General features: G+C 43.2%; 1 protein-coding gene across 11 annotated transcripts in view; it reads left to right on the forward strand.

Annotated features, from left to right (window-relative positions):
- Positions 1-23,279, forward strand: part of si:ch211-251b21.1 (uncharacterized protein LOC571720 homolog) — a 42,718-nt gene that overhangs the window by 1,021 nt on the left and 18,418 nt on the right. For 2 of the 11 annotated variants that reach the window (XM_063033448.1, XM_063033449.1), the window contains exons 2-5: positions 1,124-1,217; positions 1,999-2,071; positions 9,121-9,152; positions 14,454-14,516. In XM_063033448.1, the coding sequence (XP_062889518.1) occupies positions 2,017-2,071; positions 9,121-9,152; positions 14,454-14,516 (150 nt within the window). In that variant the 5' untranslated portion in view covers positions 1,124-1,217; positions 1,999-2,016. Of the gene's footprint in view, positions 1-1,123; positions 1,218-1,536; positions 1,609-1,633; positions 1,779-1,998; positions 2,072-9,120; positions 9,153-14,453; positions 14,517-23,279 lie in introns of those variants that run through there. The other 9 variants (XM_063033452.1, XM_063033451.1, XM_063033454.1 and 6 more) reach the window with 7 other exon arrangements.

Here is a 23,279-nt window from a genome sequence, read left to right on the forward strand (position 1 = left end):
TTGGTGCTGGTGTTGGACTGGTAAACCTAACCTCTCCAGCATGAAACCCAAGACTGTGTGTGTTACCCTGTTACTTAAACTCTTACAGTCAGTGTAAAAAGGGTTTCAAACCCAAGGGTTTCCTCTACAGTAGGTAGGTTAACATCTACCTCCAATGTTGTTAGGACTGGGGTGATTAATTGGTGATTTTGCAACAGGCCACATCTGAAAAGTGGGCCCCTGTGATTCCAAAGTACTCCCCTATTGTTGAGTAACAAGGGTAGCATCTTCTCAGCAGTGCATAAGGGAGTACACTGAAGATAGTACTGGTGAACACGCCAAGTTGTGTGCAGTTATGTCCTACTGGGAGTGGTGAGATATTTCTTTATCTAGTCAGCCGTAAGCAATGGTAGCATACTCTCTGAAAGGGGAACAGAGCAAGGGAAATGGGACTTTCTGGACATTAGTTCTCGAGAGCTGGAATAGGTATAAGAGGCGAAATGGCCTTTCTTTGTAATGAAGCTCTATGAATCTGTGGTTACCTGTTTTAATGAGGTCGGTTGAAATGTTCTTCAAGATGGCAGGGGACCATCTCCTACTCACCTTTGACGAGCATTTTAGGATTAAGAATGAACAGAGAGAAAAGACAGGTCCTTATCTGGCATCTCACCCAGCAGGTGGTGCGCCTGACATTGCAGCAGTCCCATAGTATCGCTCCATTTAAAATCAGTTGTCATCCAACCCAGAGCCAAGGACAATACCTCTGAACCCAGTCAACATGTAGACTTAGTAAATATAATCTAAATTATGATGAGGAGGAATTTCTTTAACCAGAGAGTGGCAAATCTGTGGAATGCATTGCCACAGACGGCTGTGGAGACCAGGTCAGTGGGTATATTTAAAGCAGAGGTTGATAGGTTTTTGATTAGGAAGGGCGTCAAGGGTTGCTGAGCAAAGGCAAGTAAACGGTGCAAAGAGGAATAGTAAATCAGCCATGATGAAATGGCAGAACAGACTTGATGGGCCAAATGGCCTAAATTTGTGGCAAGTTAAATTATAATAAATCTACATAATGCACAATAATTGAAATCTGCTGATTTGATATGTATTCAGACCACATAAAGGGTATATGTTCTATATATAGACTGGACAGGGAAAGAACTGCAGGTATAATTCCCTTAATACCGGTGAGGCACGTGGACCTCTACAACTGGCCAACGGGATCACGGTCACTTCGGGTAAGTTGCGTTTATTTTACAAGTTGGATACAAACTTTCAAAATGCCCTTTTGGGTATTAAACACTTGCCTTGCTGAATAATGAAATGAGGTCTCCGGTTCACTGGTTAATAACATCACAACAGAGCAGTTCCCGATTCCAGCAGCTACAGTCTCTCGTGCCTGCAGCAGTCCTTTTTGGCAGTAAATTCATATTCCGCAATTCAGTGCAGAATGACCTGTGCCATTTTCAACAGCACCTCCCCCAGGTGCCGGGGTACGCAGCGGGAACTGTGCAATGATACTGGCAGCAGAATCCTACATCCCTCAGTACTCTCTGAGTCTCCTTGCCTCGGATGGGTTGTTTTCCTACTCACAGGCTTCATACGCAGAAAGTTGCAGTAACTCAACAGGTCAGGCAGCATCGATGGAGGGGAATAAACTGTCGACGATTTGGGCTGAGACCCTTCATAAGGACTAGAGAAGAAAGGGGAAGAAGCGATAGATGCTGTCTGATCTTCTGAGTTCCTCCAGCGTTGTGTGTGTGTTGCTCAGGATTTCCAGCATCTGCAGAATCTCTCGGGTATAATCACAAGTCTCACGCTCCCTTTCTTGTCACAGTAGGAATTGAATCAATTGTTGTGCAGGGGTGGTAAACAACCTCCAGTGCCATGCTTGTAAGGATTGTGCAAATTGTTTACATCAGACTGAAAGGGCAGAAGAGCTTTGACCAGCCGAGCATGGGGCTGCTTCGCCCCAGGTAATAATCTTTTTATTGAATGTGTCCTTTTTTCCCCCAACAGACTGCAACGAGGAACAGTATGAAGTTGCTGCTCTCTTTGGTTCTGCTGCTGCCCTTCCACACAGCTAAGACAGGTATGACTCTGAAATCTTGCGAGCTGCGGATTATTGAGTTCAGGCAATAAAGTTCAGCTTTTGAAATGGGAATTGCATTTCTATTACAGTCTTCATGCCGGGGGTGTGCTGGGGCGTTTCAGCCAAGTCCGTACTTTAAAACCATTGCTGCAAAGTAAGAAATGCAATAGCTAATTTACGTACAAACAAAATCCCACCAACAATTAGGTGGCAATGAACAAGTAATCTGCCAGTTAATGTGGCCGTTGGTTGTGGCTTGCCCTCCTCTTCTTCAGAGAAATATCATGTCTTCCTATGTGCCCATCTGATGGGGTTGAAGGGACAATAAATTCATCCAGTAAAGGGCATCCCTGGCAGTGTGGCACACCCACAAGTACTGTAGAAGCAGCACCATATCAGCCTGTGTCTGTGCTCACTGACCACGGTCAGCAATGGTGCACAGAGTCACCAACCATTAGCCCCTCAAATGACAATGAGATGAACACCGGGCTTCTGCACATGTGCAGTTCATGCCGAAGTCCGGGACTTACTGACAAGTTGAAGATGCTAACCCCGCCGCGTTATCTCTGCAGCTGTTACAGCCTGAAAAACTGGGGCCAGGCTTTGGTGAACAATTGAGCTGTCGGACTTGGTCAGCAAATGGCAGCCACCCAGTTCAGGATAGGGAGTTCTGCCCCAAAGATGTCTTTTTGTCAATGCTATCAATTATTACCAAACTGTTGTTTATGGAGTAAATTGCTGGAGAATATCCTGCATTATAACAGCAATGCAGTTATCAGCCAGGAACCACTTTGGAAGTTTTGAGAAAAGTGCTTTATATATCTGTATATCTGTGCACTTGTAATGCCACTGTAACACTGTAATTTCCTTTGGGATCAATAAAGTATATATCTTTCTAAATCCATTGAATTTCTTTAAGGTGGCTCTCCTTTGGGCTCTGAGATCTACGAAGTCCAACCAGGGTAGGTGGGTATACTATAACTTGTACTGGGGACGAGCCCGACCAGGTCATCAGAGTTTCAAAGGGAGACCATTTTGGAAACAGTGATCATAACTCCCGAAATTTACAAATAATTCTAAGGATATGACTGGACTTCATTGGAAAGTGCTAAATTGTAGAGATGGATATTATTCCGCAGCTGGGGAGAGTAGATTGGGAGTGGATGTTATTAGTAATGTGGGAGTCTTTTAAAGTCCATCAAGTCAGAATCACAGATCAATATGTTTCTGTGAGGAAGAAGGACAATGATGACTAGATTCAGGAATCATGGATAACAAGATAAAGAAAGCATCTACAAGGTTTAAAAATCTGAAATCAGACACAGCCCTTGAGAAATATCAGGAAATCAGGAGCTATTTCTGGTGACTACGATTAAAGAGATTCCAAAGGCATTTTATACAAACATTAAAAATAAGAGAGGGTAGGACCACTGAATGACAAAGGATGGAATTTATACCTGGAGCCAAAGGAAATGGGCAAGATACTAAATGATCATTTCACATTGGTTACTTATTAAGGAGAAGAACATGGACAATAGAGAGATCAGGGATAAGTATGTTGATATTCTAGGGCATATCAAGGAGGAGATGGCATTGGGTCCCTTGAAGAACAGTAATGTGGAAGAGTCACCAGGTCCTGAAGAGATTTATCCATGGTTATGAGTAAAACAAGAGAGGAGACTTCTGTAGCCTCTTCGGTCACAATTGAGGTGCCAGAGGATTGGAAGATAGCTGATGTTGTTCCTCTGTTTTAGAAGCACCTGTTCCTGTGCTGTACCATTCCATGTTCTACGTACCACTGTGGTTAAGTTACTGGTTTATCAGCTAGAATTTTTCAACATCGATCTAGGGACATAAGTTTGTATTCTGCCACAACAGCTGGTGCATTTAAATTCAAGTAATTAAATAACTGTAGTTGTTTTTAAGTCATAAACAGTAATCATGAACTGACAGATTTGTTATAAAAAATCTGGGAAGGAAATATAACCATTCTTATCCAGCCTGTCTTACAAATGACTCCAGACTTACCAACCTACAGACTTTCAACTGCCTCTTCTGTTCAGAGGGACTCAGTTGAGTGTGCCAAACATAGGCACAGCCAGCAATGTCCACACCTTGGGAACAAAGAAAACTTAAAACCTAAATTTCTATAGACCGCTGTCAGTCACTGTGGTAAATCTGGGAGTGGGGTTAGGTATGACACCTCTATAATGGAATAGGCTCCTCTTGTGGAAAATAACATCCCTTGACCGCCCTGGTACCCTCATAGTGGTATTGGGATTTTTAAAACATTGAATTTTGTACTTACAGCTCTATCCAGTGAGAGTATTCTTGTTTGTCATCTTCTACAGCCCGGGCACACACAGCTGACTACATTTACATTATCTATCTGAGCTGAAGTCAAGTGTAACACCCACCACACACCCCCTGCCTCCTGCAATCCCCACCTCCAGGAGTCCCTTATCCTTCAGTCTAGCTCCTCAAGTGAAATGTGCGAAAATATAAGATCTCGCTGAGATTCTCAACATTATCTGATGCGGGCAGTGAGGAAGCAATTCAAAGCAGTATTTAAAAGGAGCTTATTTTTCTTGAATGATTATTAATTATTCAGACTCTCAGCATGCTGGCTTCCTTTCTGCTCTTCATTCAATTGTAAGCTTCCTTCTTGGAATGGAGTAAAAGGGCTCCCTTGTTCAGTCTGAGCTGTTTTATCAGTTTTATTGTCAGGGATTCTGAAGTAAGAGAGGGAGAGCACACAAGAGGGAGAATGTTTGAAGAGCGCCACTGGGGAAATTCTTGAAAACGAACACCAAATACACAAGAGAGGACCAGTCTTTAGTTTCCTACAGTGCCATAAGGCTGAGGGCTGATACCTCTTCATCCACTTGCTCCTGGCACTCAAGTCATGGGGGGTGGGGGGGGGGTCAGAGGACATGCTTCAGTGGCCAAAGGCTGTGGGAATGGAATGAAACTCCTCTCTCAATGCAAAGTAATTTCTCTTTTCCCTACAACGTGCATTTGCAGAAATCATAGTCAACATCGATCTTTCAACAAGATCAACTTAATTCGATATATACATTGACAAGTATTGAGAATTTGCTGCGGTATGTTGGCGTGACATGCACAAAATAAACAACATTCAGAAATTATAAGGAATGGAGAATATTTTATATAAAGTATAAAGTTAGGGGTTAAAGTACAGATATGAAATAAATAATGGTTAAAGTCTTTACTGTCTAGTATAGTCATGGGGGTGATAGATACTGTAGAGGGGGTGAGCAGAACTGATTAGGTTGGGTGATCAGATTAACCGCATTGGGGAAGAAACTTTTTAAAAATTATTTATTGAGATGCAGCGTGGAATTGATCCTTCCGGCCCTTTGTGCTGTACCATCCAGCAACCCCCAACTTAACCCAATTCAATTTACAATGACCAATTAACCTATCAACCACTACTACGTCTTTGGGCTGTGGGAAGAAACTGGAGCACTCATTGGAAACCCACGTGGTCACCGGGAGAACGTACAAACTCCTTACAGGCAGTGGTGGGTATTGAACCCGGGTCGCCTGCACTGTAACGTGTTGTGCTAACCACTACACTACCGTGCCGCCCTTTTAAAGTGGCATGAAGATTTTGCGTTAATGGACCTAAAGTACTTTCCAGAAGGGAGCTTTTGGAAAAAGCAGTATGCAGGGCAGGTAGCGTCCACAATGATTTTTCTTGCCTGCTTCTTTGTCCTGGATACATACAAGGGTTGCAGCGAAGTTAGACCGTAGTCAACGACCTTTCCTGCTGACCTGACAGTTAGCTGCAGTTTTCATGTATTGTGAGAGGATCTTTCCAAATTCCTGAGGACGTTTTAGAGAAAGCAGCCTCCAGGGTTTATGCAGGCAAAAAGCATTTAAAATTTCAATTGGCTCTAATCATTTGACACCACAATGCTGTGGGAATCTTCAGCTCTGGAGAACTGAGAGGGCCTGCTGGGTTGAGATTAGGATACCATGTACGTGGCCAACTGCTCACTGGGGTTGCAAGAGCAGGCCACTCCCTGACTTCTCAAGGCCTTTCCCCTATCTACAAGGCACAAGTGAGGAGCGTGGTGGAATATCCTCCACTACGCAGATGCTGTAGGTGCAGTCACTCAGCTGGGTGATCCAACAACATCCAGGAGAAAGCATCCCACTTGACTGGCACCTTACCCAATCCTATAAACAACCACTCTTCCATAGCCATCAACAGAGCGCTCTTGACAAGAACTTTAAGTTCATGGGATCACAGGTTCCTCTCCATATTGCACAGCATCCCGCCTTGGAAATTCACTACTATTCCTTTACCGTCACTGGGTTTAAATCCCGGATCTCCCTCTCCAATACTGGTGTGTGCGTACCTTCATCAGAAGCACTACAGTAGCTCAACAGGCAGCTCACCATCACCTTAGCACAGCAGTTAGATTAATACCATTACACAGCCAGCAATGCAGGTTTGAAACCTACCGAGTGTTGAAAGGACTACATAGGGTGGATGTGGAGAGGATGTTTCCTCTGGGGGTGGAGGGTATCCAGAACTAGAGGGCACAGCCTCAAGACTGAGGGGCGGCCCTTTGGAACAGCCATAAGGAGGAATTTTTTTTAAGCCAGAGAATGCTCTGCCACAGACTGCGGTGGAGGCCAAGTCCGTGCATATATTTAAGGCGGAAGTTAATCGTTTCCTGATCGGTCAGGGCATCGAAGGATATGGCGAGAAGGCAGGCGTTGAGGGTTGAATGGGATCTGGGATCAGCCATGTTGGAATGGCGAGGCAGACTCGATGGGCTGAATGGCTTAATTCTGCTCCTATGTCTTATGGATTCCACTGCTATCTTTAAAGGGGATTTGTGGGGAAAAGTGTCTGCCATCCCCAACCCTCGCTCGCTCGCTCGCCCACACGCACACACTCACACACGCGTGCACACAGAGCAGCTGAGTCTGAAACTTGGTGTCACCGGATGTGGTGGAGTCAGATACAGCCATAGCATTTAAGATTCATTGAGACAGGTAAGGTCTGGAAAGATAAAAACCACTGCATGCAGAAGGTGGGTACGACATGGAGGCTGCTGTTTCACTCTACAACTTTTAGCAACCAATCATGTAATTAAGCTAGGACAGTGCTGATCCATATGACGCATAAATTCTCAGTCTGATCCCTGGTCTTCACTGATCTCAGAGCCCTCTGATGGAGCTCACGACCTATTGAAATAATGATGAAGGGAGCTAATGCCACCAAAACCAAGGAGATGATCGTCGATTTCAGACGGTCTCAGCCTGAGCACACACCCCTTAGCATCAGCGGCTCCACAGTGGAGAGAGTGGAAAACATCAAGTTCCCTGGGGTGCAGATCTCGGACAATCTCACCTGGTCCAGGAACACCACTGGGATTGTGAAACGGGCCCGGCAGAGATTGCACTTTCTGAGGAAGCTTAAACAAGCATCACTCCCCACTAACATCTTAACTGCATTCTACAGAGGCGTGGTTGAGAGTGTGCTGACCTTTTGCATCACAACCTGGTACTCCAGCTGCAGTGCTGTCGACAAAAAAGCCTTGCAGAGGGTGGTTAGGGGAGAAGAGAAGGTTATTGGGGTCTCCCTACCTTCTGTCTAAGACCTCTTTCAGAGTCGATGCCTCCAGAAGACACGGTACATCATTAAAGACCCCTCACACCCTCTCCATGAACTGTTTGTTCTTCTACCATCAGGCAAACACTACAGGAGCATCAAAACTAAAACCACAAGGCTACTAAACAGCTTCCTCCCACAGGCAGTCAGAATGCTAAATAGCTGCTCTACCTGACTCTGCATTGGACACTTTTAACTTGCACTGGACACTTATAACTGATTTTAACTGACATGTGGCTGTTGTGTTTTACTATTTATTGTTATGTTTATTATTTAGTGTTGCGTTTGTTATGTTATGATTGCACTACCCCTGAGAAACGCTGTCTCATTCTGCCCTGCAGAGCTGATGTATGGTTAGAATGACAATAAAGTTTTTTGAATCTTGAATCTTTGAGTCTAGAAGAGTGAGGTGGAAAAATAAGGGGAGAAATAGCTACGGAGGAGGAAGGAGAAGATGGCGGCGCGACACAGCGCGTGCAGCTCTCCGGTGAAATGATATCGTATTTGTAAGTAGGATGCCATGCACAATTCTGATTTGATGGAGACAGAAGTGAGAAGCACAGAGGAACATCTGGAGAAACTTCGGAAATGCCCAGTTCGCTGCCACTGCTACTGTGCGATCGAGAATATCTGGAGGGAAGGCCCCAAAATCCCTGGCTTTGCCTGCTGCTGGCGACCGAAGCTGGGGTCGAAGCGTTCGGCAGAGATGGTGCTCGGTACTCGGTGTCAGAGGCTCGAAGTTTTCGGACGACTCAGAGTTGGACTGTGGTCGGGCACGGCAGGGAGAGTTTTCTTCCTTCTCCCGTCTGCGTGAGATGTGGGACTTTCAAGAGACTTTGAACTTTTTTTTTACCGTGCTCATGGTCTGTTCTTCATCATGTTACGGTATTGCTTGCACTATTGTAACTATATGTTATAATTATGTGGTTTTTGTCAGTCTTTCAGTCTTGGTCTGTCCTGTGTTTCTGTGAAATCACACTGGAGGAATATTGTATCATTTCTTAATGCATGCATTACTAAATGATAATAAAAGAGGACTGCGTGTCCTCATAATCTAATCTAATCTACTAATTATCATACAGCTGCTCCCACTGGTTTATCGAATCAGAGCAGCATATTGCTTCATCCAGCCACACTTCAGTAATTGTTTCATCTGGAAAAGGACAGGGGTTTAGAATCATAAGCACAATAGACTCTGGAGATACAGTACTGGAAATCCAGAGCAACCACAGGTATCAGAGATCAACTTTTGAAAGCATAATCCTTAGTCCTGTACTCCAGTCTCATCTGGAACTAAGTCGTGTATTAATTTGCTTTATGTATTTCATGTTAAAATGAATGCTGTTTTAAAAATAAAAAGCATCTTTTGTTCATTTTTGTCAACATAATTTTACAGGAGCTGTGGACAGTCATGACATCCCTCCAAAGGTTAGTATGTTATTTAACATACTTTCTCATGGCTAGTAGTATTATTAGATCTTCTGTATTTGAAAAATATGTACAGACATCAAGTTTTATATTACATTATAATATACATTCAGTGGCTACTTTATTAGGCTCACCTTTATACCAGCTCATTAATGTAAATATCTAATTAGCCAATCATATGGCAGCAAATCAATGCATAAAAGCATGCAGACATGGTCAAGAGGTTCAGCTGATGTTCAGATCGAACAGGGAAGAAATGTGATCTAAGTGATTTTGACCATGGAATGATTGTTGGTGCCACTGGCTGGTTTGAATCTCTCAGAAACCGCTGATCTCCTGGGTTTTTCATGCACAGCAGTCTCTGCAGTTTACGGAAAATGACGCAAAAAACAGAAAAAAAAATCATCCAATGAGTAGCAGTTCTGTGGGCAAAAATGCCTTGTTAATGAGAGAGATCAGAGGATGTGGTTCAAGCTGACAGGAAAACAGTAACTTAGCTAACCACATATTGTGCATTTCTGTATGCACAACATGTCCAACCTTGAAGTGGATGGGTGGATGGCCGACAGCAGAAGATCATGCCAGATTCTACTCCTATTCCTAATAAAGTGGCCATTGAGTCTACATTTCTTTGTCTATTCAACCTGGCTCTCCAAAAATTGTGGGTGAGCTTATATTGAAACTTATGAGAGGAGCAATGTTACTCCCTGGGAAGATAAATATGAAGGTGACATTTATTGTGGAGAAATACAAGAAGATATATACTTCATTCAACCAATGAAGGAGGCTGTGCCCACCTATACACAAGAAACTGAAATACATCAGAGCTTCCGTAAATCTTTGGTAAATAGAAGGATTTGTTTATAAAGCTGTGACAGAAAGCACGTTCTGTATGGTCTTTGCACTTACGCACGACCTTCTATATAAGAAGATGTCCTAAGACGTTTCTTCACAGGACTGTTTCCAACCAAAATTTGTCATCTAGCCATTTAATGATTCACATGTTGGGTTGATAAAAAATAAGATGGATCAGAGGTGGGGTCTGACATAAGGAAAGCAAAGAGGGATACGGAGGGAGATCTCAGAGTCTGGGGTTCTATCGCAACAACAACCTCTCACTCAATGTCAGCAAGACCGAGGAGCTGATTATTGACTCCAGGAGGAGGAATCCATGAGTCAGTCCTCTTCAGGGAATCAAAGGTGGAGAGGGTCAGGTACAATTACGAAGAAACCATGGCAGTACCTCTACCTCCTTAGATGTTTGCAAAGATTCTGCATAACATCTAATACTTTGACAAACTTCCATAGATGTGTGGTGGAGAGTATATTGACTGGTTGCATAAAAGGCTGGTATGGAAACACCAATGCCGTTGAAAGGAAAATCCTACAAAAACTAGTGGATATGGCCCAGTCCATCATGGGTAAAGCTATTCCTGCCATTGAGCATATGTATGCATATATTTGTGTATTGTGTATACACATTTTCACAAAGAGCACTGTTGCAGGAAAGCAGCATCCATTGTCAGGGACTCCTACTATCCAGGACATGCTTTCTTCTCCCTTCTGCCATCAGGAAGAAGGCACAAGAGCCTCAGGACTCACACTATCAGGTTCAGGAACAGTTATTACCCCTCAATCATCAGGGTTTTGAAACAACTGGGATAAATTCATTCAACTTCACTTGCCCCATCAATGAACTGTTCTCACAACCTATGGATTTACTTTCAAGGACTCTTCGTTGCATGCTGTCAATATTTACTGCTTTTTTCCCTCTCTCTTTTGTATTGGCACAGTTTTTTGTTATTTGCACATTGGTTGTTGGCCTGCCCTGCGGTCTTTCATTGATTCTATTATAGTTCTTGGGTTTACTGAGCATGCCCGCATGAAAACAAACCTCGCAGTTGTAAATGGTGACATATATGCACTTTGATAATAAATTTACTTTGAATTTTGAACTTTTGGGAGTTAAAGTACAGTCACCAGAGGTGAAAGTGGGAAACAGTTGGGAAGAGGTTGAAGGGAGGTGAAGGGAAGAAATGGAGGAGCACAGAGGCATGGAATCAGATTGGAGGTGGTAAGACAGCTAGGAAGGATAAGGTCTGATGAAAACAAAGGTAACATAATCAAGCAACACACATCAAAGTTGCTGGTGAACGCAGCAGGCCAGGCAGCATCTTTAGGAAGAGGTACAGTCGACGTTTCAGGCCGAGACCCTTCGTCAGGACTAACTGAAGGAAGAGTTAGTAAGAGGTTTGAAAGTTGGAGGGGGAGGGGGAGATCCAAAATGATAGGAGAAGACAGGAGGGGGAGGGATGGAGCCAAGAGCTGGACAGGTGATAGGCAAAAGGGGATACGAGAGGATCATGGGACAGGAGGTCCAGGGAGAAAGATGGGGTGGGGGAGAACCCTGAGGATGAGCAAGGGGTATAGTCAGAGGGACAGAGGGAGAAAAAGGAGAGTGAGAGAAAGAATGTGTGTATAAAAATAAATAACGGATGGGGTACGAGGGGGAGGTGGGGCATTAGTGGAAGCTAGAGAAGTCGATGTTCATGCCATCAGGTTGGAGGCTACCCAGACAGAATATAAAGTGTTGTTCCTCCAACCTGAGTGTGGCTTCATCTTTACAGTAGAGGAGGCCGTGGATAGACATGTCAGAATGGGAATGGGATGTGGAATTAAAATGTGTGGACATGTCAACATGTTGCAGATTGGAGCTAGTGCAGCTTGTTAAGTATAGTGTTGTTTAAAGTCAATGATGCAAGTCAGGAGATGGGTACAAAGCTTGTAACAACTAGGCAAAGCAAAACCTCTACAAGTCATTGATGGAATACTGTGGAGAGCTCAGAATTACTTAAACACACGATTATCCCCACATTGAGGTTTTAGTTATAAAAGACAATGGAATTATTTCATTTGTGACATTGAAAGTGATGACATCCTTTAGAGCTGCTCAGCATTAGAAGAGGACTAGACAAATTAAAGTGTTGAACTATTTTCACTGGCCCCCAAATGAGTAATTATAAGGAATAGGTATTCTCAATTTTAAAGAATGAAGGAGGAGGTTAATCAAAATATTTAACACGGATTAAACAGGTGGAAAAACCTAACAATAATCACAGTTGTTACTTAAACACAGAAAACAGAAGCAGGAGCAGACCTCAGACCTGCCTCACCATCCAATGTGATCATGAATGATGTATAGCCAGGCCTCAACTCCTCCTGGATCACGTGCCCATAGCCCTTGATTCCTCAATCTTTGAAAAAATTGTTCTATCCCAAGTAAAATACTTCTAATGATAAACATGAGAAAGTCTGCATATGCTGGAAATCCAAAGCAACACACACACACACACACACACACACACACACACACAAAATGCTGGAGGAACTGAGCAGGTCAGGTGCTGGATGAAGTGGTCTCCCAATTTACGATGGGTTTCATCAGAGGCCCCAATCAGGAGCACTGGACAGAATAGACAACCCTAGCAGATTCACAGGTGAAGTGTAGCCTCACCTGGAGGGACTGTTTGGGGCCCTGAATGGAGGTGATGGATGAGCTGCTAATAAGCTGACCTTCAGAATTCCCTGGGGTAGAGGATTTCAGAGATTTACCAACCTCTGCAGGAAGAAATTTTCAGGTATATTAGCATTTAAATACCAGCCCCTAATCATGAATCTATGCCTCCCTCATTTGAGACTCTCCCTCTTCTTAGGATCTTGTGTTTCAATAATTTCCACCCCCCACCCATTATTTTAAATACTGAAGAATAGAGAACCAAATTTATTCAGCTGCTTGTGATAGGATAATCCCCTGATCTCAGGAACTAATTTGGCAAATCTCCTTAGACTGCCTCTGGTACTGTTAAGTACTTTCTTGGGCAAGGAGACCAAAATTAAAATGAACTGAAAAGTAAAATTAATTCCAAGGATGTACTTGTACAAGGGATACTGGAAAAGGCAGTACACTGAGAGCTAACACTGGAACAAGGCCCATAAACTGTGCTGTAAATTTCCACAAATCTATGAATAGGTAATTTAAATATTTATATAGTTCAACTGAAGATTATCATCTCAAATTGCATGTTTAACAAAATCAGAGAATTGCAGCAGAGAAAATGTGCATACACCTACTGTGCCTCTGCCAAGTCTTTGAAGGGGTTGTTCAAATAATCCCTTTTGCCCTGTCCTTTCCCTGTGATTTTCTTACTTTTTCAACTCTCATTTCAAAGTTATTATTGAACTTCTTCCAACTGCCTCTTCTATCTGGGTATACCAGATAAAAGTTAATATCCATGCATACAATTTGAATATTCAAATAACCTTGAACATCAATGCATAAAACATAATATTCTGGTAGACTTGTTATGCCACATGTGAATTAGTTAACATCATACTGTGGAAGGACAATTGCTATTTTTCCAACCAGTTTGATTCAAGAAGGTTGCTCTTCATTGCAGTGCAGAGGGGATTTTCCTAACTCATTTTAATTCCACTGGGTCATGGGAAGAAGGATTAAATCCTTCAGTCACCCTTTAGAACAGTTATCGGTGTTCTCACTTGATGAGGGGAATGAACAAGCCTGAATCCGAGAAATTTTCAGATTTTCAAATTTTCTGGTTGGCTGCCGGTGACTAGTGGTGTTCCACAGGGGTCTGCGTTGGGACCGATTCTTTTCACATTATATGTCAATGATTTGGATGATGGAATTTATGACTTTGTTGAAAAGTTTGTAGATGATACGAAGATAGGTGGAGGAGCAGGTGGTTTTGAGGAAGTAGAGAGGATTTAGACAGATTAGGACTTCAGAAACACAGACTGATTAGGAGAATGGGCAAAGAAGTTGCAGATGGAATACAGTGTTGAGAAGTATATGGTCATGCACTTTGGTAGAAGAAATAAAAGTCTAGACTATTTTCTAAATGGAGAGAAAATTCAAAAATCTGAGGTGCAAAGGGACTTGGTAGTCCATGTGCAGAATTCCCTACAAGCTAATTTTCAGGTTGAGTCTGTGGTGAGGAAAGCAATTCATTAAGAAGGCAGAAGATCGGGGCTGAGAGGAAAAATAAATCAGCCATGATGAAATGGTGGAACAGACTCAATGGGCCAAGTGGCCTGATTCTGCCCTTATATCTTATGGTCATATGGTCTAATTTTAATCTCTGAACTCCTACATCACCAAAATGAAAACATCTCACTGTTAAATCTCTCCAACCACCTCCCTTGTCAGAAGAGATTAGAAACCTTCATAAGATGTTTGACAATTTGCTCACTCAATTAAAAAAAACTCTTGTTATTTCTCAGCAGATTCCAGAAAGAGAAAAGCGGGAGCTCTTTGATAAGCCTCTGATAGTGACCACTATTCTGGTAATGTATTCTTCCACAGTTCAGCATTAAGCATAGTGTGCAGACCTGTAAACTACAGCAATCACAAGCCACACAAATACATCATCACAGAATAATGAACAGCATTTTGCTGTTCTAAATAATTTTACTCTACAAGAGATTCAAGGTGAGAGCCTTTCACCCGTTTCTGGGTCAGGTTTAAACCATGATCAATGGAGCCAGATGAGGTTTTGTAGGGAGCAGCAAAGTTTGTGTGTAAAATGCCCAAGGCCAGCTCCTGGTGGCAAGGATGAACAGCAAGATGCTGTCACTAACCTGGATAGAAGGAAGGCTGCCGGGAATCATCTTCACACTAGGAATTTTACATGAGCCTCATCCACCAGAATACTGAGTGAGAAAGAAGGAAAGGTGAACAAGGAAACAAATTTTTCATCACATCTGTTCTCATGGATTCAGTGACAGGTCTCCAGTTAGGTTAGATGCACTGGTCTATTCCTCGAACTCTTCTTGTTTTTTTTGACAAAGTGTTCTAGGCCTTTACTTTAATAACTGAATAACTTGCATCATGTGCTACATTAATAACGGTAGAAGGCAGTTTGGGCTATTATAAGATGTTCGTACTTTATCTTAAACTATGAATATATTTTCGAGGCTGGCATATTCAGAACCATTTAGACATATGAAACATGGTTGCGACTATCACCTTTTGGTTTAGTGAGACATTAAACCAAAGGTTTCACCTGACTTCCCACAAGAATGTCTGTTAGACTTAGTGCTAATAGATTAAGTCAATATTTATCAAAGGACATTGACAAGGAAGATTATCTAGAAATAATAATGTTGCGCTGTGTTGAAATGGGTCACTGCGTTTGCTTACTTCACAACAGCGGCACATGAAAGTAATCAATTGATTGTGTGCAGTTTTGGGCTCCTTATTTTAGAAAGGATATACTGACATTGCAGAGGGTTCAGAGAAGATTCACAAGAATGATTCCAGGAATGAAAGGGTTACTGTATGAGGAACGTTTAGCAGCTCTTGGGCTGTATTCCCTGGAGTTCAGGAGAATGAGGGGGAATCTCATATATATGTTCTGAATGTTAAAAGGCCTGAACAGATTAGATATGGCAAAGTTCTTTCCCGTGGTAGGGGTGTCCAGGACAAGAGGGCACGACTTCAGGATTGAAGGACATCCATTTAGAACAGAGATGTGGAGAAATTACTTTAGTCATAAGGTGGCAAATCTGTGGAATATGTTGCCACGAGCGGCTGTGGAGGCCAAGTCATTGGGTGCATTTAAGGCAGAGATAGGTAGGTTCTTGATTAACCAGGGCACCAAAGGGTATGGGGTGAAGGCAGGGAGGAGGAATTGGATCAGCCCATGATTGAATGGCGGAGCTGACTCAATGGGCCAAATGGCCTACTTCTGCTCCTATATCTTATGGTCTTATGATTGTAAAGTATCTCTGACAATAAGATATTCATAGACTCAGGCCCTTCAGTCCATCTGGAACATGCCGAACTATTATTCAGCATGGACTACATGGGCTGAAGGACCAGAGGAATGAGATCCCCTCCAGCCAACATCTTGTTAGCAAACATGCTGTTGCTGGAAAACAAATTGGAGGACCTCAGGGCAAGATTGCTGTATTGGAGGGAAATGAGGTTTTGTTGTGTTGGGTGTTTTACCGAGACATGGCTTACTCATAGTACACCAGATACAGCGATCAGACCTGAAGACTTCTCGATACACTGGATGACCGGACTGCTGATTCGGAAAAGGCAAAAGATAGGGGTGTGTGTTTCATGATAAACTCTCTGTGGTCCTCCGATGTGGCTGTTTTGTCATACTTGTGTTCCCCCGACCTGGAACACCTAATGATCAAGTGCAGATCATTCTATTTACTGAGAGTTCGCCTCCGTGATCCTGACCACAATTTACATACCACCATCGGCCAACTGTAATCAGGCGCTCGAGACACTGCATATTACCATCTCCAAACTAGAAACAGTCCACCCCAATGCATTTCAAATCATAGTCGGGGACTTCAGTCAGGCTTTTGAAGAAGTCTCTGCCCAATTACCATCAGCATATACCCTGTAGCGTCAGAGGTCCCAACACACTACCCACTGCTATACTATGGTAAGGAATGCCTGCTGCTCCATGCTCAGACCACATTTTGGGAAATCTGATCACTAGACTGTTCTCCTCCTACCTGCATACAACCAGAAGCTAAAGAGCAAGACTCCAGAGATAAAAACACCAAAGAGGTGCTCGCAAGAGGCAGACAAGTAGCTGCGGGATTGCTTCAAGCTCTGGACAGGGCCGTGTCAAGGAATCTGATTGAATACACAACAGTTGTCACAGACTTTTGTAAAAAAAAAAGCCGTAGACCAGTGTGTCCCCACAAAATCATTCAGAGTTTTACCCAAACAGAAGCCCTGGGTGAACCATGAGATTGCAATTTACTGAGGGCCAGATCAAAGGCATTCATTTCTGGCAACCAAGTAAGATACAAGAGGTCCAGTTACGATTTAAAGAAAGCCAACTCAAAATGAAGTGGCAATTCTGGATTAAATTTGAATCACTGAAGGACGATTGAAAGCTGTGGCAGGGCTTGAATGCTATCATTTCTTACAAAGTGAAATCAAGCCACACAAGTGACAACAGGGCTTCACTTCCAGGTTGACCTTAAAGCCTTCTATGCTCAATTTGAGCATCAAATCATGGAGGAAGTTTCATGAACTCCTACAGCCCCTGATTTCAGTATCTGAGGCTGAAGTGAGAGCATCCTTCAGGACAGTGAACTCACTGAAAACATCCAGCCTGGATGGGGTACTTGGCCAAGTACTAAATACTTGTGCTGATCAAATCCAATTTGCCTACCAGAGCAATAGGTCCACAGCAAATGCCATCTCATTGGCTCTTCACACAACCCTGGAATATCCAGACAGCAAGACTGAATACATCAGGATGCTCTTTATTGATTATAGCTCAGCATTTAATACCATCATCCCCTCAAAACTAATCAAAAAGCTTCAAGACCTTGGCCTCAATACCTCCTTGTGCAATTGGATCCTGGACCTCCTCACCTGTAGACCCCAGTCAGTTCAGATTGGCAACAACATCTCCTCTATGACCTCCATCAGCACAGGTACTTCACGAGGCCATGTGTGTAGCCCCCTTCTCTACTCACTTTACACCTTTGGCTGTGTGGCTAAGCACAGCTCCAACACCAGATTCAAGTCTGCTGATGATACCTCCATTGTGGGGCGTATCAAAGGTGGTGATGAATCAACATACAGGAGGAAGATTGAAAATTTAGCTGGGCGGTGTCATAACAACCACCGCTCACATAATGTCAGCAAGGACAAGAAACTGATTGGAGACCTCAGGAGAGAAAAACCAGGAGTCCATAAGCCAGTTTTCATCAGAGGATCAGAGGTAACGAGAGTTCACAACTTTCAATTCCCGGCTGTTTTATTTCAGAGGATCTGACCTGGACCCAGCAAGTTAATGAATTGAGAAGAAAGCACGGCAGTGCCTCAACTTCCTTACGAGCCTGCAGAGATTCAGCATGACACCAAAACCTTTACTTTGCCGCCAAACAATTGATACTAGAGCATACAATCATCACAGCGATATTTGATTCTGCGCTTCACATTCCCTGGAGTACAAGTGGATAGTAAATATTAAAAATTTAAATTATAAATCATAAATAGAAAATAGAAAAGGGAAAGTAAGGTAGTGCAAAAAACCGAGAGGCAGGTCCGGATATTTGAAGGGTACGGCCCAGATGCAGGTCCGGATCCGTTCAGCAGTCTTATCACAGTCGGAAAGAAGCTGTTCCCAAATCTGGCCGTACGAGTCTTCAAGCTCCTGAACCTTCTCCCGGAGGGAAGAGGGATGAAAAGTGTGTTGGCTGGGTGGGTCGTGGCCTTGATTATCCTGGCAGCACTGCTCCGACAGCGTGCGGTGTAAAGTGAGTCCAAGGATGGAAGATTGGTTTGTGTGATGTGCTGGGCTGTGTTCACAATCTTCTGCAGCTTCTTCCGGTCTTGGACAGGACAAACTTCTATAGATGTGTAGCAGAGAGTGTATTGACTGGCTGCATCATGGCCAGGTATGGAAACACCTACGCTTTTGAATGGAAAATCTTACAAAAGCTAGTGGATTCGGCCCAGTATATCACGGGTAAAGCCCTCCCAACCATTTAGCATATCTGTGTGAAATAATGTTGTAAGAAAGCAACATCCATCATCAGAGATACTCACACCTGGGCTATGCCCTTTTCTCGCTGCTGCCATCAGGTAGAAGGTACAAGAGCCTCAGGACTTGCACCAGCAGGTTCAACAACAGCTACTACTCCACAACCATCAGGCTCAAAAGGGATAACTACACTTGCTTGCCCATCCATTGAGATGTCTCCACAACTAATTATCCAATTTTAAGGACTCTTTATCTTGTGATTTCATGTTCTTGTTATTTATTGCTATTTATTTATATTTGTATTTGCAGTTTGTTGTCTTCTGCAGTCTGGTTAATCTTTCATTGATCCTATTATCATTACTATTCTCTAGATTTGCTGATTATGCTCACAGGAAAATGAACCCCAGGGTTGTATGTGGTGACATATATACACTCTGATAATAAAATTTACTTTAAACTTTGAACTGGCTGGTGTGTTCACTGAGATCTTTAACTTCTTGCTTCGGCAGTCTGAGGTACCAACTTACTTCTAGCAGGCTTCAATTATACTGGTACCTAAGAAAAACTGGTAATATGTCTCAATGACTAACATCCAGTAGCACTTACATCCGCTGTGAAGAAGTGTTTTGAGAGGTTGGTGATGAAACATATTAACTCCTGCCTGCGAAGTGACTTGGATCCACTCCAATTTGCCCACCGGCACAGCAGATCAACAGTACCCATTTCATTGGCTCTTCTCTCAACTCTGGGACATCTGATGTATACATCAGGGTACTCCTGATCGATTACAGCTTGGCATTCAATACTATCATCCCCTCACAACCAATCAATTAGCTTCAAGACCTTGGCCTCAATACCACCTAGTGCAATTGGATCCTCGAACTCCTCATTTGTGCACCCCAAAGTCAATTCAGATTTGCAACATCTCCTTCACAATCTCCATCAGCAGGGGTGCATCACAAGGCTATGTGTTTAGTCCCCTGCTCTACTCGCTTTATACTTGGCTCAGCTCAACTCCATTGCCGTATTTAAGCTTGTTGATACCAGCGCTGTTACTGGCTGAATCAAAGATGGTGACGAATCAGCATATAGGAGGGGGATTGAAAATCTGGCTGATTGGTGTCACAACAACTACCTCTCACAATGTCGGTAATACCAAGGAGCCGATTATTGACTTCAGGAGGAGGAAATCAGAGGTCCATGAGGCATTGTTCATTGGGGATACAGAGATGGAGAGGGTCAGCAACTTTAAATTCCTTGGCGTTATCATTTCAAAGGACCTGTCCTGGGCCCAGCACATAAATGCCATTACAAAAAAAGCGCAGAAGTACTTCTACTTCCTGAGAAGTTTGTGAAGATTTGGCATGACATCTATAACTTTAACTAACTTCTATATATGTGTGGTAGAAAGTGTATTGACTCATTGCATCAAAGCCTGGTATGGAAACACCAATGGCCTTGAACTGAAAATCCCACAAAAAGAAGTGAATACGGTCCAGTCCAGTGCGGGTAAAGCCTTCCCCTCCATTGAGCACTCCTACAAGGAGCACTGTCATGGAAGAGCAGCGTGTGGGCCAAAGGACCTGTTACTGTTCTGTGTTCTATGATTAATTTCTGAGGTGCTTTTAATGTCTTAGAGGGATGAAGTTAAGAGTTACAAATGCTGTACACAACTGGGTGGCAAGCCAAACATTCACATCCACAGGCTAAAGCACGGGATCAAACAATGAGATGCTACTTATAAATGTAAGAAACAGGCCTGTAATTTCATTCATTCAGTTACAACCTTAGGGTGCATTTTCACACACAATGGATTATTTTTAAGTGCAATCACGAATTGTAAGCAGCAATACAAGCTCACACAAACAAACATGTGGTAAAACCATAAGACATTGGAGCAGAATTAGAGCATTTGGCCCACTGAGTTAGCTCAATGAACGACCAGATAACCTATATTTTTGTGATTTTGTTCAGGGCACTGAGGAGAATTCCTCGGCACCTTTCTGCAATGGCTGGATCTTCAATGTAGACAACTGATGGTCTATCAGCATAACATTTCATCCCCTGACAATGCAACATTCTCTCAATGCTGTTCTAAAATGTCACCCTGCTCACACCTGCTGAGTGGGGACTTGACCACTCCAGCTCATTCAAAAGCTAGGCTGCTGCCTACTAAGTCACAACCAACAGCTCTATAAGCAGCATCAGGACTGATTGTATTTGAATTGACTGACAGCAAGTAATCTTAAATCAAAAGATCAAAAGACATTGTTGACATAACCCCACTCCCATCAAGAATCACCCATAGAATCCAGCCCAATGATCCGTGCTGACCTAATGATTGACTGATCCAATTAGTGTGATTCCCTCACTCTTTCTAAATAAGTCTGAAACTTACTGGGATTCCTCCAAGTGATCTTGTTTCTTCCCACATTCCAAAAAGATGTACAAGTTAGAGTTAGTAAGTCGTGGGCATGCTATGTTAGCACCAGAAGAATGGTGACCTTTGTGTGCTGTCCCAGCACACATTTGAGCTGTGTTGGTCATTGACATAAATAATGTATTTTACTGTGTATGTGTGACAAACATGCATACCGCAGGATGGGGCTGACTGTCTACACCACCAAGACAGAAGTGGTTTGCCAATGGAGTATCAGTGTCCCACCCACTCTACCTGCCTTCACTGTTGGTGATGAAAAGCTGTCAGCAGTGCCATCTTTCAAATATCTGGGGAGCATTCTCTCTGAGGATAGCGGCATTGACGACGACATCCAGAGCCGTATTAAACAGGCACCAGCTGCCTTTGGGAGACTTCAGCGTAGAGTCTTTCAGAACAGGAGCCTTCGTCCCTCCACAAAGATCGCTGTATACCAAGCGGTCTGTGTCACTACCATCCTTTATAGCTGTGAAGTTTGGGTAACCTACAGCCGTCACATCAAATCCTTGGAGCGCTTCCACATAGGCTGCCTCCAGCACATCCTGGGAATTACCTGGCGTGAGCAGATGCCTCACTCTGAAATACTTGTAAAGACCAACTGCAGGAGTATTGAGGCCATGATCACCCAGCGTCAGCTGCAGTGGCTGGGGCACGTGATAAGGATGCCCCCATGTCGGCTACCCCACAGAGTGTTATACGGCCAGCTACATCATGGTCGACACTCAGCTGGAAGGCCGAAGAAGCGCTATAAGGATCAGATAAAGAATGCTTTAAGAAGTGTAAGATTAGACCTGAGGACATGGAGGAGGTTGCTGCTGACCGTACCACTTGGCGACAGCTGTGTAGGGACAGGGTTCATATTCTGGAGATGGAAAGAACAACCAGAAGACAGCAGAAGAGAGCCAGGAGAAATGCAGCCAAGGTTGCCACCACTACCACATATACACGTCCCACCTGCAATACAGCTTGTGGGTCCAGGATAGGACTGTATCATCATCAAAGATCTCACCGTTAAAGAAGGGACGTCACCATCGGGTTTCGATGGACAACGAGAGAGAGATATAGAGAGAAATAGAGAGACAGAGAGAAATAGAGAGAGACACAGAGAGACAGAGACAGAGATAGAGACAGAGAGAGAGAGAGATACTGAGAGATAGAGAGAGAGACAAATAAAGCAAATCTAATCTAACCCCACCACGTTTTCACTTTACAAGCAACACACACAATGTGCAGGAGGAACTCAGCAGGCCAGGCAGCAGCTATGGAAAAGAGTAAACAGTCGACATTTCAGGCCAAGACTCTTCATCAGACTGTGAGTCCTGACATCGACGGTTTACTCTTTTCCATAAATGCTGCCTGGCCTGCTGAGTCCCTCCAGCATTTTTTGAGTGCTGCTTTGGATTTCCAGCATCTGCAGATTTTCTTCTGGTTGCTTTTTCATTTTACATCTAGTTTTCCATTAAAAACAAAGGTTTGTGGCATGTTTCTAAATGTCAGACAGGACTCAACGCAAAGGTGATGTTGACCCAAATCTCACACTTGGAGAGAACATTCCTCACATACAGTGCCTATAAAAAGTATTCCCCCACCACCTTGGAAGTTTTCATCTTTTATTGTTTTACAACATTGAATCGCAGTGGATTTATTTGGGCTTTTTTTTTGACACTGATCAACAGAAAACGACTCTTCATGTCAAAGTGAGAACAGATCTCTACAAAGTGATCTAAATTAATTACAAATATAAAACGCAAAGTAATTGATTGCATAAGTATTCACCCCCTTTAATATAACTCACCAAATCATCACTGGTGCAGCCAATTGGTTTTAGAAGTTTCATAATTAGTTAAATGGAGATCACCATGGCAGTCAAGGTGTTTCAATTGATTGTAGTAAAAATACACCTGTATCTGGAAGGTCCAACTGCTTGTGAATCAGTATTCTGGCAAAAACTACACCATGAAGACAAAAGAACACTCCAAGCAACTCCACAAAACAGTTATTGAAAAGCACAAGTCAGGAGATGGATACAAGAACGTTTCTAAGTCACTGAATATCTCTTGGAGTACAGTTAAGTCAATCATCAAGAAATGGAAAAAACATGGCACAGCTGTAAATCTGCAGGTCGTCCTCAAAAACTGA

Source organism: Mobula hypostoma, chromosome 25 (genome assembly GCF_963921235.1).
Source record: "Mobula hypostoma chromosome 25, sMobHyp1.1, whole genome shotgun sequence".
Taxonomy (NCBI): domain Eukaryota; kingdom Metazoa; phylum Chordata; class Chondrichthyes; order Myliobatiformes; family Myliobatidae; genus Mobula; species Mobula hypostoma.